Below are 16,287 nucleotides of genomic sequence, written 5' to 3'. Positions count from 1 at the left end.
TTATTAGCAAATCTGTATCTGACTTACTGGCAGATCCCAACAGTGCCTTTGTGGATTTCCACCAGGTACTGCAATTTCCTCCCACAGTCCAAGGATATATAGGTTAGATGGATTAGCCATCGTAAATAAGAGGATGCTGGTGGGAGGGTGTGTGGGAGGGATGCTGTTCAGAGGACTGGGGCAGCCTCAATAGGCTGAATGGCTTCTATCTGCACTATAGGGATTCTATGATTGTATTAAGTGAATTTTGGCTTTTGGAAACTCCAGCGGATACACTCCTAGCCTGTATATCTTTTCTTGATTAGGCAATCGGCTTGATACAGATGTTAGTCTAGTAAACCTTCTCAGAAGTGCTTCTGATGCATTAACATTTGTATGCCATGCTGACTAATACTGTATACAGTACACCAGATGCTGTCTATTCTACAAGGTTAACTTGGTTTCTGTCTTGTGCCTTGTTGTTTGCATCCACTGAAATGAGGGAACATTGCTCTTTCGAGAAAGCTTGGATCTCACTTAAAGTTATAACCAACAAACTAACCATAATATTACCCAACATACAAAGAGTGACTGAAAATTTTGGATTTGTGGCCTAGCTCAGGAATTCTTAAATGTGGCGATCAAAGTTGTGCTGAGACAGGAAATGGATTGTTTTGAAGGCTCAGATCATATTAAATATTATTGTCAATATGTAAAGGAAATGCCATAACACCGTAAGAAATACTAAGTGTTGTTCAGCCCCTCAAGCCTGCTCTACCATTCAGCAGACTTGTGGCTGTTTCACCATTCCTCATGTGCACTTTGCTGTGGATTCCCTTACTGATCAAGAATCAGTCCATCTCAGCCTTGAATATATACAAGGACTCTACAACAGACTTTCTGGTGAGGAGTTCCAAAGACATTCAATCCTCTGGGGGAAAAAAACCTTATCAGTCTTAAATTGGCGTTTTATAATCTCCTATGATGGGAAATATCCTCACTACACTTACCCTGTCAAGTCCCTTAAGAATCCCAAATGTTTTAATGAGATCATCTCTCACTTTTTAAAAAATCCAATGAGTAGAATCCCCACGTACTTAGCATTTCCTCATAAGATAATCCCTCCTACCAGAAATTATCCAAGCGAACCTTTTCTGAACTGCCTCCACTGAAATGATATCTTTCCTCAAGGGAAGCCAAAAATACACTGTATTTCAGATGTGGTTTCATCAACACCTTGCATAATTGCAGTAAGACTACTTTATTATTTTACTCCAATCTCTTGAAATAAGGGTTGACAATCCATTAGCTTTCCTGACAACCTGCAGCACTTCTGTTTTATGTGCAAGTAGCCCCACATCCCTCTGTCTTGCAGCTTTCTGTAGTTTTTCTCCATTTTAAATAATTCTGTTCTTTTGTTTTACTTTTTGAACTGAACAGCTTCATTTTTCCCCACATTATACTACATTTGCCAACATTTTGGCCACTCACTTAATCTATCAATATCTCTCTGTTAACTGTTTCCTTCTTGCAACTTGTCTTTCCACATACTTTTTGTGTTGTCTGCAAATTTGGCTATAACGTTCTTGCTTCCTAGCTCCAAGTCATTAACATGTATCAACAGTTGTGGTCACCGTACTGGTTGCAGGTCATAACCTGAAAAAGAACCTCTTTTTATTCTCACTTGCTGTTTCCTGCCAATGCCATTATGCTACCTCTAACACTATGGGCTGTTTTCTTCTGACGCAAACTTCTGTGCGATACTTTGTCAAGCGCTTTCTGGAAGTCCAAATACAACACATCTATTGGTTCCCCTGTATCTACTCTTAAATGAGACTTCCTTGAAGAATTCTAATAAATTTGTCTGACACTGTTTTCCTTTTCATAATGTTATGGACTAGGCCACACTAAAAACATTCTTAAGCAGGCAGTCTAGACCATTACTTTGAAATTTCTTTTGGTAAGTGTACAGTGAAAATTATCTGGTGTAAATTACTGAGATTAACTATTAGGTTTTAAAACAGACAAAAATGTATTCATGAAATGACAGAATGCAACACAAAGAAGAGAATAAAGAAACTTTACAGAACTCAGCCTATCCAAACTAGACTTAATTACACTGTTCTGAATAGACACAACCATCCCAATAAGCAAACGCCCTTAAACAGTTTTTTTAAAAAAAGCAACAGATGTTTACAGATTGAAGTCAGAAGGGCAGAGAGAGAGAGAGAGTCTGTTCACGTAGTCCATTGCTGAAGCCCCAACTAGTTCTGGACTGACTTGCTCAGCTAGAAGCTGACTATTCCCCTTCCATTGCACAGGTCATTTTTAAAACATGACCACTTTGGCCTGAAGTCTCATCTGTTTACATATAAACAAAAAGGCCTCTGAATACCTTTTAATCTCTGTACCAAACCAATCTAACCGGAACCGGGAGTGTTTTATTACCCTTCTGAAAACAAAGGACACAATACCCTTGATAAAAGGGACCAGTTTTATGACATTAAAGCCATGCTGACTCTGCTTGATTACATTATGATTTTCCACGTGTGTTGCTATTACATCCTTACTGATTGATTCCAGCATTTTCTAACGTTGATGCTAGGCTAAACAACCTATAGTTACCCATGTCTTGCTGCCTCTTTTGGATGTCACATTGGCAGTTTTCCAATCCTCCAGTACTTCTCCAGGATCCAAGCAAGTTTTGGAAAATTACAATAAATGCATCCACTATCTGTTTCTTCTACTCTTAGGATTTTAGGATGCAAGCCACAAGAGCCATGGGACTTATCTGCGTTTAGGCCCATTGCTTTGTTTAATACTTCCTCCCTGGTGATGACACTTGATTCCTCCCCTATATTCGTTAATATTTAATGAAATGTTTGAAGTATCTTCCACCGTATAGACTGATGCAAACGGTGTTTAACTTGTTTTCCATTTTCTAGATCTCCATATTTAATTCCCCAGTGTCATTTTCTCAGAGGCCTATTTTCACTTTGATCCCTCTCCATCTTTCATATGTTTAAAGAAGCTCATGTTTGTTTTCAGAATGCAGTATTTCTATGTTACATGACTGCATAGAAGTTAATATTTCAAGAGAGCAAATTTTGGGCATTGCTTGAATTTGGCAATAAATTCCATTTATGTTCATCTTCCTTTCAAGTTTTATTTATCTTTTTACTACTTTTCTAAGCCTTATCGTGGGCCGCCTTGGTTTTATTTTTTGATTACACTGTTTCTAATGTGCTTGTTGTGAATGTTGCGCTTATCAAGATGAGAGAAATTTCTGGGAATTTGTTTGATTGATTATTGGGAAATATTGGTCAAATCCTCTGTGTGCTGCATTTAACCAAGTGCCAATGTGGATCAAATTTTGAGACATTTTGGTTATGTGCATGCATCTTCCAAATGTATAGTGGCTTTAAAATAAAAAAACTGTTGTATAACATTCACTGGAAAGGTAATAAACCAAGAAGACTGGGAAAGATGCCCGCAAACATCAACTAAATCAAGTTTTCAGGTACCTGTTAAAGCAGCGAGAGGGAGTTGGAGATGCCAAGGAGTTTAGGGCAGAAATCCCAAAAACAGGGGACCTAGTCAAGTGAATAGAGTTGCTGCTGTTGGAATGATGATATGGGTGACTTGCATAAGCTCTAAATTGGAGGAGCACTGATTTGGAGAGTTATATGGATATATAAAATGATGATATAAAATACATAAACAAGTACTTCATTGTATCCAGACTGCACCCGTTTCAAGCTTTGTTCAAGCCTCTTTCCATTCTTCAACTAAATCTCAGTATATCCCGTCTTCCCTTGAGACTATGAAGCCTTTAAGTGCCTCGAAGTCAATTTTTCCTCAGCCATTCCCTGAGGTAATGAGTTTCACTTTGTAACCTCCTGCATAGAAAATGGGAAGTAGCAAGGAAAATATGGACTTGGAAATTTCAGACAACCGTTATAGGTATAAGATAGACTTGAGAGTAACAATTGGATGGAAAGACAAGGAAGTCAAGTAACTTGCTCAGACTATTAATAGGATTCTGTCTCTAAGTTTCCATTCTGCATTATGAATGATGTTGGATTTTAAGCACTTGGAATCATAGAGATGAATACAGCACAGATACAGACCATTCGGTCCAACTTGTCCATGGTGAACAGATATCCTAAATTAATCTAGTCCCCCTTGCCAGTGTTTGGCCCATGTCCACCTCAACCTTTCCCATTCGTATACCCATCCAGATGTCTTTTAAATGGTGTAGTTGTACCAGCCTCCACTACTGTTACTTGTAGTTCATTCCATACACTGCACCACCCTCTGCATGAAAACATTGCCTCTTAGGTCCCTTTACACCATAAACCTATGTCCTCTAGTTCTGAACTCCCACACCAGGGAAAGAGACCTTGTCTATTGACCCTCTTCATGCCCCTCATGATTTTATCAATCTGTATAATGACACCCCTCAGCCTCTAATGCTTCAGCGAAAATAGCTCCACCTGATTCAGCTAATCTCTATAGCTCAAACTCTCCAACCCAGGCAACAACCTTAAATCTTTTCTGAACCGTTCCAAGTTTCACAACATCCTACGTGTAGCAGGGAGACCAGAATTGAACACAACGTTCCAAAAGTGGCCTAACCAATGTTCTATATAGCCCCAACATGACCTTCAACTTCTGTACTCAATGCACTGACCAATGAAGCAAGGTTACCAAATGCTGCCTTCATCACCCTGTCGACCTGCAATTTCACTTTCAAGGGACTATGTGCATGCACATTTGCTTGTCAGCATCCTGTCTGAAAATTAAACCTCCACCACTATTCTCTAAGCTGTCAAGTCAATTTTATATTCAAATGGCCAGCTCTCCCAGGATTCCATGTGCTCTAACCTTGCTAACTAGTCTATCATTTGGATGCAGTTATAGGAGACATGGTTAGTAAGTTTGCAAATTGCATTAAAATTGACGGGGTAGTGTACAGTGAGCAAGGTTACCTCCGAACACAACGGAACCTTGATCAGGTGGGTGAATGGGCCAAGGAGTGGCAGATAGAATTCAATTTAGACAAATGAGGTGCTGCATTTAATGGTAAGGACCTGGGGAGTGTTGCCAAGCAAAGAGACATTGGGAGTGCAGGCTTATAGTTCCTTGAAGGTGGAGTTGCAGATATATAGGGTAATTAAGAAGGTGTTTGATGTGTTTGCCTTGTTTGGTCAGTGCAATAAATATAGAAGTTAGGAGGTCATGTAGACTTTTTGGTTAGGCCACTTTTGGAGGATTTGAGGTACATGGAGAGGCTGAATAGGCTCGAGCTATTTTCCCTGGAGCATTGGAGGCTGAGTGGTGACCTTTACAGAGGTTTATTAAATCATTTAAGGGTATGGATAGGGTGAATAGCGAAGTCTTTTCCCCAGGGTGGAGAGTCCAAATCTAGAGGGCATAAGTCTAAGGTGAAGGGCTAGGTGCGTGTATGGAATGAGATGCCAGCGGAGGTGGAGGCTGGTACAATTGCAGCACTTAAAAGGCATCTGGATGGGTATATGAGTCGGAAGGGTTTAGAAGGATATGGGTCAAATGCTGGTAAATGAGACTCTACTTGAATTTGTTTAGCATAGACATGTTAGACTGAAGGTCCGTTGCTGTACACCTCTGTGACTCGTGTTCAAGAAGTTGTCATGTGATTATTGACATCTGGGGTTCTTTGGGCCAGCATAACATCTTCTGAAAGTGCAACACACTTACATTAGGGATTTTCTTTTGTTTTTTTGTTTTGTGTGCTTGAACCCCTTAATCCTTCTCTTCTGATTTGAGATGTTACCAGCTGGGCTGGTGCAAGTCTTAGTTCTGTTTTAAATAAATTCTTTGAATGATCCATACTTTGGCCTATTTTTTTGAAGATGTGCAGAAATTTTTACCAGTAAATTTTATTTTTGATGCCTTCCATCAGCAATATAAAGAAACTGATCAGTTATATACGCTTCACTGATCTCCTGTTGGTCTACTCTTGACGTTTGTCTGTGACTGCTCTTGGCTAACTGAAATGAGAATTTCTCATTTTAATGTTCTGCACCTGTTGTCTTGATTCAAAATTCATGATGGAATTCTTCTTTGGAACTGATGAATAGTTCCATGCAAACAAAATATCAACTTTTTTCAGATCTTAACTGGCATTGTACGTTAACAGCATTCAGTAATATTTCAGTAGGTTTCTAAATCATTACAAGTACATTTTGGAAATTGTTGACAGTGGAGTTCATAATCATGGGTGCAAGTATGATATTTGCTACACAAGTATGTTCATCTCTATCTTTCTATTAATTTGTTTCCTTTTTTTTAAATGAAGCAAGTGGTCTGCAGATGGTTGTGGCTCCATATGTTAATATTTAATCAAGTTCTAATTTGTTCTTCAGGTTGTCCCAAAACTGTAATATTTTGTTAACTTAAGTTGGAATGTGCAGGATTCACTCCCGTATGTTATTAATTTGCATGTCTAAAAATTATTTCTTTTTGTTTTGATTGACTTGATTAGATTAGATTAGATGACTTAGTGTGGAAACAGGCCCTTCTTGTCCTTTGCATCTTGTTTACCTTTTTTTTGTAATGCATTTGCCCCCTTCCTTAGTGACACTTAACCAAGCTCTCAAATGTACTGAAGTCATGATAGATGATATTTAAATGCAAGTTATTCTACTTATTTCTCTCCTCACTGTCCTGCTTGCTTTCTCTCTTTGCTTCCTTGGCATTTGGTGTCTCGTTCTCTCTCTCTCTGTCTCTGTCTGTCTCTCTGTCTCTGTCTGTCTCTCTGTCTCTGTCTGTCTCTCTGTCTCTGTCTCTGTCTCTGTCTGTCTCTGTCTCTGTCTCTGTCTCTGTCTCTGTCTCTGTCTCTGTCTCTGTCTCTGTCTCTGTCTCTGTCTCTGTCTCTGTCTCTGTCTCTGTCTCTGTCTCTGTCTCTGTCTCTGTCTCTGTCTCTGTCTCTCTCTCTGTCTCTCTCTCTCTTTCTGTCTCTGTCTCTGTCTCTCTCGGCTTTTTGTTTGTATCTATCCTCTTTATTCCTATTGTGCTTACTTGTTCTTTATTTTCCCTCCTTGTCATTCAGAATCTTTATCTATATTGCTCTTGTTCCCACTAACAGTCTCATTCTCATTATGTGCAGACAGATCACCTCATTCATTTGTGCATGTTTTATTTTTGAGTCAAGTTCTATTTCTGTTCTGCAATCTTTAAGCACATATATGCATGACAAAGTTGGATGCAGTTTAATGACTGGCTCTGTAGCTGGCCCTAAGTGGAACTGAATGCTGGAGATAATGCTAATCGATTGGGGTTGGTAGAATAGGACATTGAGTTGTATGTAGCGCAGTGCTGTTGTCGTTAAGTCTTGGCCCCTTTTTGTATCTGAGCTTTTTTCATTTGGTCATGTACTCAACTGTGGTTGACCCAAGTGTACGAATATTTCTCATTTGTTCTATCACAGATAAATGAGTTTACCTTCAGTAATGAAAAACACTTAGCTGTCTGGTAAAACAGTATTGTCAGCTCTCTATAGTATTGTACCAAATTGACACTACTTTTTCCTTGCTGGTGTTCATTTTCCTGCTGGTTTGGTCAGATTGAAAATTTGAGAGCTGTAGTTCAATTATGAAACCCAAGTACTTTGGAATTGTGGTGTTGGCGTCAGTTTGCTCTATTGATGCTTAAGTTGATGTCAAAATATTTTAATTTTGAAATACCTATCTACACAGCAGTATAATATTTATTGTAAAGCTTTCTAAGGTTTCCCTACATCTGTTGCCAAGGTAAGGTAAGCATTTTATGTGCGTCACTTAACAGACTGACTTGATCAGTCTGTCAACATTTCAATTTGAAATCGAACATCCCTTCTCTGTTATTCTGATGCTTTTGCTCCAGGTACTGTTTCCTCTGTCGAGTACACACATTTCGTCTCTCCTAAGTATTCAGTATGATCTGCTATGATCCCACTTAAAGTACTAGACCAGCTGGATGTTTGTTTGGAGCTGATCACATTTGGAGAATGTGTGTGGAAGGACCAAAGATAGGACAATGCTCAACAGGACTCCAGAAGTATCTTTATTATACAAGCACTCGTGAAATAGGTACTCTGAAAAAAGTAAGATTCTAAGTGACGAACTTTTACCTGAAACCAAGCCAGCAGACTTAAACCAGCTAAATCTTTTTTACTTTCATTTTTCACTGCGATTTTCCAGCGTACTTATACGCTGGAGAGCAGTTGCTTTTTATCCTGGCTTTAGGTGCATAGGTCCCAGCTTCCAATAAATACATAGGTATCTCCCTCCCTGTATAACCACCTGGTTTGAATATAGGGGTTGTTAAGACAATTGCCATGGTTTACCAGACACACTCTGATATTGCACTAACAATTCTTTCTATAATTGGGCTGCTATCCTTTCAGAGCTACTTGACCCATTCCAATTCTCTATAATTGGCTCTTTCTCTCTTCAAACATATAGAACTTTGAATTATTTGGTTAAACATGCTGGTCTGGATGTCTGCAGCCTAAAGGTCTGTCATTTTAATGTTTTCAAAACTAAAACCCACCAGTTTCTGTTTAGAGCATACATTCATTCTCAGCAGTCATGTCCGTAATGACCATGGTGTGTTCTTGCCTCAAAAAGCCTCAAACATTGACCCATCATTTGTGAACAAACTGAGTAAACCGACTCTTAATTCATCTTATACTGAAACCAAACTCTCTCTATTTTTAATCCTTAATATAAACCTGCAGTAGAGACCGTTTTTAATGATTTTATCACTGTCTTCCCCTATGACCTGTGATGTATGGCCTGCCATAGCACCTTTAACTGTCTTTAATTTAATCCTGTTATGTTTTTGCAACAGCCGGTATGTTTCCAACAGTTTTTTTTCCCTGCTGTTCTTTGCAATATTATTGTGGGGTATTGCAAAGTATTACTGTTGTCATATTATGCTACTACTTGTTTCTGCGCCATGGAAACATAGAAATGTGGCCAAGTTAGTACACTTAAGTTGCTATTAAAATTCTTCCTATATTGGATCCCTGGAACTATGGGGTTTTTTGACTGTATTCCTCCAAAAGTTATGTGCGTTTACCGTTTGCTTGACACGTGTTTTCAGTGCCCTCTGAATCCATAAATATACAATTCTTTGTATATTACATTATATTGTCACCTTGTTTCACCTTTTTGTTCACGCTGTGCACCCTCCATCACTCATTTTGTTCAGTTTTTCTCTCCCTTCCCAGTCCTATTTTGACCCTTAAATAATGATTGAATAACAATCCGGTAAATGAGTTGCATGATTGCAAAACTAAAGAATAATTTGTATGTGACTTTGAAGTTTGCCAAATGAATATAAAGTTTGATATCAATGAGATTTGGCCAATGTGATTCTAAAAATGCATGCATGGTTTCACACGCTTCACTTCAAATTAGGGACAGCAAGTTTGTTGGAAAGGCAGTCGGAGCAACATAAATGTGGTTGCTAAATTTGTTTCTCTTTTAAGAAAGAAATCTTAAATTCTTGGTGCTGTATCCAAAGTAATTGAAACACAAAAGCATAGGTTGACCGCATACAAGATAAATCTCATGCAGAGACTTGTGTGTGCAATTTATCAGGAAGATGTTGAGCAGTGTGAAAAGCATGATATGTGCATCATGTTTTTGGGAGAGACAAGGTATTGCAGTTATATGGAATGACCTGATAAATTCCAGCTTTAGTTTTATAAGAATGGAGATGGTTCAAGGATGACCTGAGGGAGGTCTTCGAAGTCTGGGAGGATTATGGTAAAATTCGTGATTTTTGCTTTGGAGATAGCAGTGAATGTATTAATTTAAACTATCCCATTGGAGGAAAGGGCAGATTAGAGAAAAGGAAGTTCACTAGAAAACAAAAATTTTCTGCCATAAATTTGTTGCTGTAATTTGTTTTGAAATACAGTATTTTAAAAATATTTTGAAATATAGGCAGTCAGTGACAAAATTGGGTTAGACTGTGGATTATGGAAGGATACACTAGAATTGACTTTGTACCTGTTTTTAAGCTATGAACTATGATTTTTGTGCAAGGTAAATTCCAACGACAGAATGAATGGTAGAGAGCTTCATGCACAGATGTTAATGCCAATAATCATTTAGCAGTTCTGTCCTAATGTGTAGGATTACCCCACTATCAATTACCATGGTCAGGCTTGTATTGGCAGAAGAAATGATTTGGACATGGTGTGTAGTATCGTCAGTAAAGCAAAATTTATTTCTGTTTAATGAGAGTAAGTTAATTTATTATTACAACAATGTCAATAAATCTTATTCTTTTTGCTTGTGAGAATCGTAAGCAGCTTCTAAAATTTATGGTTCAGAATCAAAACATTTGGTGTATATACCCACATAATCATCTGAGGAATTAAAATGGCTGGTTTAACACAATTCAGTTCCTTTACCACTAATATGGAGTCCTACCGAGCTGAGCTTTTCCATTTAGATAACTTAGTAATTTTCCTTCTTTCTTCTGGGCAAGAATATTGTGCTATATTTAATGATGGTACAATGTTTTCCTCTGGACAACAAATGGGATACCTTATTTTGTATAGGGACCACCCCCGATGTACCTAATGATAATAAAAATTGTTATTCAGATATTGGTTCCAGTCCAGTTAATGTAGTGCCTGTACCAATAGAACAGCATCATTTTGCCCCACTAATGGTGCCAGTGTCCTATAGCATTGATCTCTTCATCCCACGCTAGTCCTTCAGCTGTCGTTTTAACTTTCTGTTTGGTTCATCTGAGTGATAATTGGTGTGTAGTTCAAGCAGCGCCCCAGAGATCATTATTTTGCAAGTTCTGCATTTTAATTTATACCCTGAGGGGTGAGATGAGGAGGAATTTCTTCAACCAGCACTTGATTGATCTGGAATTCATTGCTGCAGAAGGCTGTGGAGACCAAGTCACTTATGATATGTAGCTGTTATAGAACAGCACATAAAGATTATTCTTTTCATATTTTTTTTAAAAAGCCATTTGAGTTAGGAAGGAGCAGAAAATCAGAAATAACCGTAAGTGGAACAGTGACAGCAAAGCCAGCTGAGCAAGAGAGCATAGTTTTAGGTTTAACATCTGCACCATCATAGGAAATACATAAACATAACTCTTTTGTTTCCCTCCTTTTAAGAACATGCAAATTAGATTGCTTTCTCTGAAAGCACTGACTTTCTTGTTATGATCACCAGCCTTGGGTACCTCAGCAGTATTGTGAGCATAAAAAGTTTCAGCAAGCTTTTTGATTGTAGATGCTCTTATGGCTGAGCCTTGTCCTGTTCTCAACAGATGTTGAAATTCACGTTTTACAGCTGGAATTACTGGATAGCAATCAGGAATGGGAATCCTGGATGATTTTTCTTTCCTGCCCTATGTAATATTCTTACTGCAGCTTCAGTTGTGATCAGCGAACTTGGTACATCCAGAGAATGGACTTCAGGTTTGTAAAAGCAATGCTTTTACTTGGGATGTTGTGGTGGGGTGGTAGTCATATTTATTTTGGTATTGATGGTGTGGAGAGCAATACATAAGTGTCATATTATCTTGATTTTACTTTTGAGTGTGTATGGTATTTGTACTTGTTATTAGGGTGAAACAATTTTCAAGTGTCTGAAATTATTGTTCAAGATATGTTAACTGTGATAAGTGGACTGAAATAAGAGTTGGATGTTGTATGTAATGGGGAATTTTTAAATTAAGTTAATAAAGAACAATCTTTATGCTCCCGTTTGAAGAGAATGGACCCAACTTCTTCATTATCCTGGTCACAGTATAAATTAACATAAATCTTTGCAAGCAACTTTGTACTTATCCCCCTCTCATTGCCCTTCCCTTCAACAGCCTGCATATGACTTAGTTCATTGGTTGATAATTTTATTTGCTAGCCTTTGATCTTGCTTTTTCGTAATTTGGTATAGCCCTATACCTAGCTAGTTTATATTGCCTTGGAGCTGAATGAAATGGTTCATTTACTGAATTTCATCTAAAATAATACTTTATAAGTGGTAAGTGAACATTAAACACAGATGGTTGCCATATAGCATTCTGTCTCTTCTCCTGTGGAAGCTTACACTTCAGAGAAGTGATGGTGCTGAAAGGGACAATTGTGACCAACTACTCTTGCCAGTGTACAAATGCAGTGTGTATTTCAGACCCTTTAAATTATATTTGACTAAGTGTATATAACAGCAAAGTGCAGCTTTTCTTATTTAAAGTTAAGGCTCTGCAGTGATGAATTGAGCTTCTATCTCAATATTGACTGAAGTGTTTTGTAAGTGCCATAATTAATATGCTGTATATGAATTGTATGCTACTTGTACAATATGTTAAGCGATCTCATGTTCATGCAATTTTGCATGACATTTAGAATTCTGTATGTATAGTTTGTGTAGCCTACCCTTGTTTTTATTTGCCATTCTCATTCTTAATTTCCTGGAGCACATCCTGTTCTTCAGTCAAGCAAGTTGGAAGAAGGAAGTGCTGCCTTGCAACTTTAACCTAAAATTGTAATTTCTTTTTCAGGTTGAATCATTTATTTTGGACCAGGAAGATCTGGATAACCCAATGCTCAAAACAGCTTCTGAATTACTGTTATCAAGTGCCGCAGATGGTACAGACCTCCGAACAGTGGATCCAGAAACACAAGCTAGATTAGAAGCCTTGCTTGAAGCAGCAGGTATTTTTTTAATAGTGTGATTATAATTTTATCATAACCTTTTCACAGAAATTTCTCCTGCACGATGGATTTTCAAAATGCAATAATGCATATAACTTCCCCAGCCATATTTTTTTGGGTAGGTTAAGTAACCGAGATGGATAGCTAAATTTCTATCCTTTTTAGTAGTACATATTTCTGTGACATGTGCCCGCTTCATATGTTGCAACATGTTGATATGGCATTGTGAATGTTAGCTCATGGACAACAATGCATTCATGTGCACATCAGAATAAAACAATCCTGTAAAAATGGTGTATTTTACTCTCTCCAGCAAGCTGTCTTGTGTAAATGTTTGCTTAGTCTCAAGCATTTAGATTATTGTCTTGGTTTTAGTGTTTCCCTTTTTGGTGATCTGTATGAATTCAGGAGTGTATATTTCTACTTGATGGCATCTATAGGTTGTAATATCTTGGCCATTTCCCTTAATTTATGTTCCTTATTGTCATAGAGATCATGAGATTTGTTTGAGTCATGTTACAACCACTAATTTGTTGGTGGCTGATCTGTTTTTTGTGAAACCACTTCTGGCTATTGTTTTGGAACTAATTTTTTGACCAAATAAGAACAGCTGTGCAAGAAATATGCTACTATTTATTGGGTAAAGAACCCATCAGTAAGGTCAGAAAACTAATCCATTGCTGTAATGGTAAATGAACAAACTTTTTCAAGTCCCACTCAGAACGCTACATTAAGTTGGAAAAGGGAGGAGGAGTGGTTGATTTGGCCCTTCAAGCCAGCTCCAGTTTAAAGAATGACTGTACCTCAATTTAGAGTAGGAATAGATTATTGTGGATGATAGAATCTTTTACTGAAAACGACAAATGCTGGAGATCACAGTGGGTCAGGCAGCATCTATGGAGAGAGGGGGTACTAAGGAAGAGTCATTTAGACTGAAAATGTCAGCTTGTTCTCTCTCAATGGTTGCTGCCTGACAGGCTGTGATCTCCAGCATTTGTTTTCAGTGCCTTAATCTTTGTTTACCTGACCCTGTCCATCTTCCTTTCCCAAAACAGCCCCCAGACGTTGGAGTGTGATTAGTTTTGGTGATAGTCAATTGGCTTTGTGATTCAGCTTCCACTAGCCCACTGGGATTAATTCAGTCCTTTTGCCCTCGACCTAAACATCCTCTGCCTTTAGTTTCTACAAACTCATCTTATCCATGAGACTCATCTGTTAGCTGCTGATCACCTTATTGCCCATGGCATCTTGAGCTGGTATTGTGATTAGTTCTTTCTCGTAGACTGTTGTCCCCCTCTCCTTTTTTTTAAAATCTGTCTCCATTACACCTTTCAAAAAAAAAAACCTTTTTTAATCCTACTGTCACTGGCGATATGGTAATTTGCAATCTCCTTCAAAGCCCATGAATGTGGTGTTGCCTCATACATCTGGTCTCATCTTTTTCTGGACCTCCACATTTGAATCCTTTTTAGGTTTGCCCCAGTTGCAATTCTGGTCAATGTTATCCTATGGAACTGTGACAATGGAAATTTTTCCTCTAGACATGTCTGCAGGTTTTGATACTGTGGCTCCCGCACTGCTCTTTCAGCGCCACTCCACTTTTGTCCAGCTAGGTGGGATCGCATGCACTGTTATATGCTTACCTAGCTGATTGTTGACAAAGAATCACTTGCAAAGTGTTCTCCTCCTACTCCTACACTGACATTTTACCTTTGAACACCTCTTATTCTCCATCTACATATTGTCCCTTGGTGCCATCATTTGAAGATGTATTGTTTAGTATTTGTTTATGGTGACAACTTGCAGTTGTATTTCATAGCCACAATCACCATCTCTATTGACTCTTCCACTGTTGCTAAATTATTTTTCCAATAATCTGATATTTCCTGTAGTGTGGAGAGAAATTTCCTCACGTAAATATTGCAAAGTCTGGATTAATTGTTTTAAGTTCCGTTCCCTAGCTATCAGTGATATCTCTTTGCTTGGCATCTGAGATTTGGCCATTGTTTGGAATACCTTGATGTCATATTTTATTGAGATAAGCTTCAAACCTCTGCCATCACTAGCACCACCTGTTTTTATCTCCCACGTGTTACCCTCCATAACTTGATCATCTGACAGTCTTCTGTAAATGTCCAGCGGCAAGGTCAGTTGCCCCATCAACATACATTATCTATTAGTCTTCCCTGTAAAATTTAACCTTGTTTTCCAATCCTTTCATAGTCTTTCTCCTCCATCTTTGTAATCTCCTCCAGCCCCAAAGCGCTCAGATATCAGCACTCCCTTGATGTTTTAACTGTTTTGCCATTGGGGGTCTAACCTTCAGTTGATTAAATCACAAGCTCTAGAATATATCTCTTATACTTCTGTTTCTCATTTTTTTTTTTGTCTCATTAAATGCTCTTTGAAATGCTCCAAAGAGTATAAAACCACTTTGTCCATGGAGTTTTATTATAATGTGTATTGCATAACTACCTGCAATGGCTTATTCAGTGTTGTCTTTTTTTAAAATTCTGATTTCTAAATCTACTTCTGCCAAATTGTTCTTCAAGTCAATACTCAGCATTAAGACTCTGGTTTTGGACATTTTGAATTTATTAATTGATTTACATCCAAACTCTTAACTTTCAAGGGATGTTGGTGGTGCAACAATTTTGTCACGAGACGAGTAATCCAGAAACCCTGATACTGGGGAGATGTGATTGAAATCCGCATAACAGATTGTGAAATATGAATTCCTAAAAAAAGTTTGGCATTAAAAAGCTAGCCTAATTGTCATAAAACCCACCTCATTCACAATCCGTTAGGGAGCGAAATCTGTTACACCCAATTTCGTCTGGCCTCCAGCTCCAGATATTTGTTTGAATTGGTCTAGCAAGCTACTCAGTTGTATCACAATTGCTTATTCAAATCTGAAGAAAGGAATAAAACTGGATGGGACTCTCGGTACCAGAAATGACTACCTAGCCATGACAATCCTGTAAAGTCATCTCTATTAACATCTGAGTTTGTGCCACAGCTAAGAGGCTTGTGCCATAAACTAGTCAGGACTTGTCTCAAGAATTTGCAACCTTAACTTGAGACCCTATGAAGTTTCATGGTATTAGGGCAAACATAGACAAATCCTCTTGTGATTGTCTTGTACTTTTGGCTAATGAATTCATGTACTTGTGTTGGGCACGACTTGGAAGAAGCACTGAGCATTACAGGGGCACGGAATGTAGTCCATATAGGAGACTTTATTGTATTGCTGTGTGGCAGAATGATGCAAGTCCCAAAGTATGTAGCAGATAGTGAAGGAACCAAGAGAGGAAAACTACTTCACCTTGTCTTCCCCAATCTACTTGTCACAAATGCATCTGTCTATGATAGAATTGGCAGGAGTGATCACTGCATAGGATAATCTGTAAGGGGCAAAATGTGCATCTTCCCTGCTTTTTTAAAATTATTTTTCTCCCTTCAATATACATCATTCGGCCAACGCAAGCTGCCTTCCCACTAGATTTCTTTGTGAAATTGAATCATTATGGCTTGGTTTTTATTTGTTCTTTTGGTGTTGCTTAGGATGTTCAAAATAATTGTGGTGA

At 38.2% G+C, this 16,287-nt stretch overlaps 1 protein-coding gene across 16 annotated transcripts in view; it reads left to right on the top strand.

Annotated features, from left to right (window-relative positions):
* The window catches only part of ankhd1 (ankyrin repeat and KH domain containing 1), a 155,315-nt gene that overhangs the window by 23,488 nt on the left and 115,540 nt on the right, over window positions 1–16,287 (top strand). For all 16 annotated transcript variants that reach the window (XM_072590799.1, XM_072590811.1, XM_072590803.1 and 13 more), the window contains exon 2: window positions 12,547–12,700. In XM_072590799.1, coding sequence (XP_072446900.1) covers window positions 12,547–12,700 — 154 coding nt within the window. The remainder of the gene's footprint in view (window positions 1–12,546; window positions 12,701–16,287) is intronic.

This window comes from Chiloscyllium punctatum, chromosome 20 (assembly GCF_047496795.1).
Source record: "Chiloscyllium punctatum isolate Juve2018m chromosome 20, sChiPun1.3, whole genome shotgun sequence".
Taxonomy (NCBI): Eukaryota; Metazoa; Chordata; class Chondrichthyes; order Orectolobiformes; family Hemiscylliidae; genus Chiloscyllium; species Chiloscyllium punctatum.
Note: the sequence above shows the minus strand (reverse complement) of the source record. Positions and strands in the feature narration are given on the sequence as shown.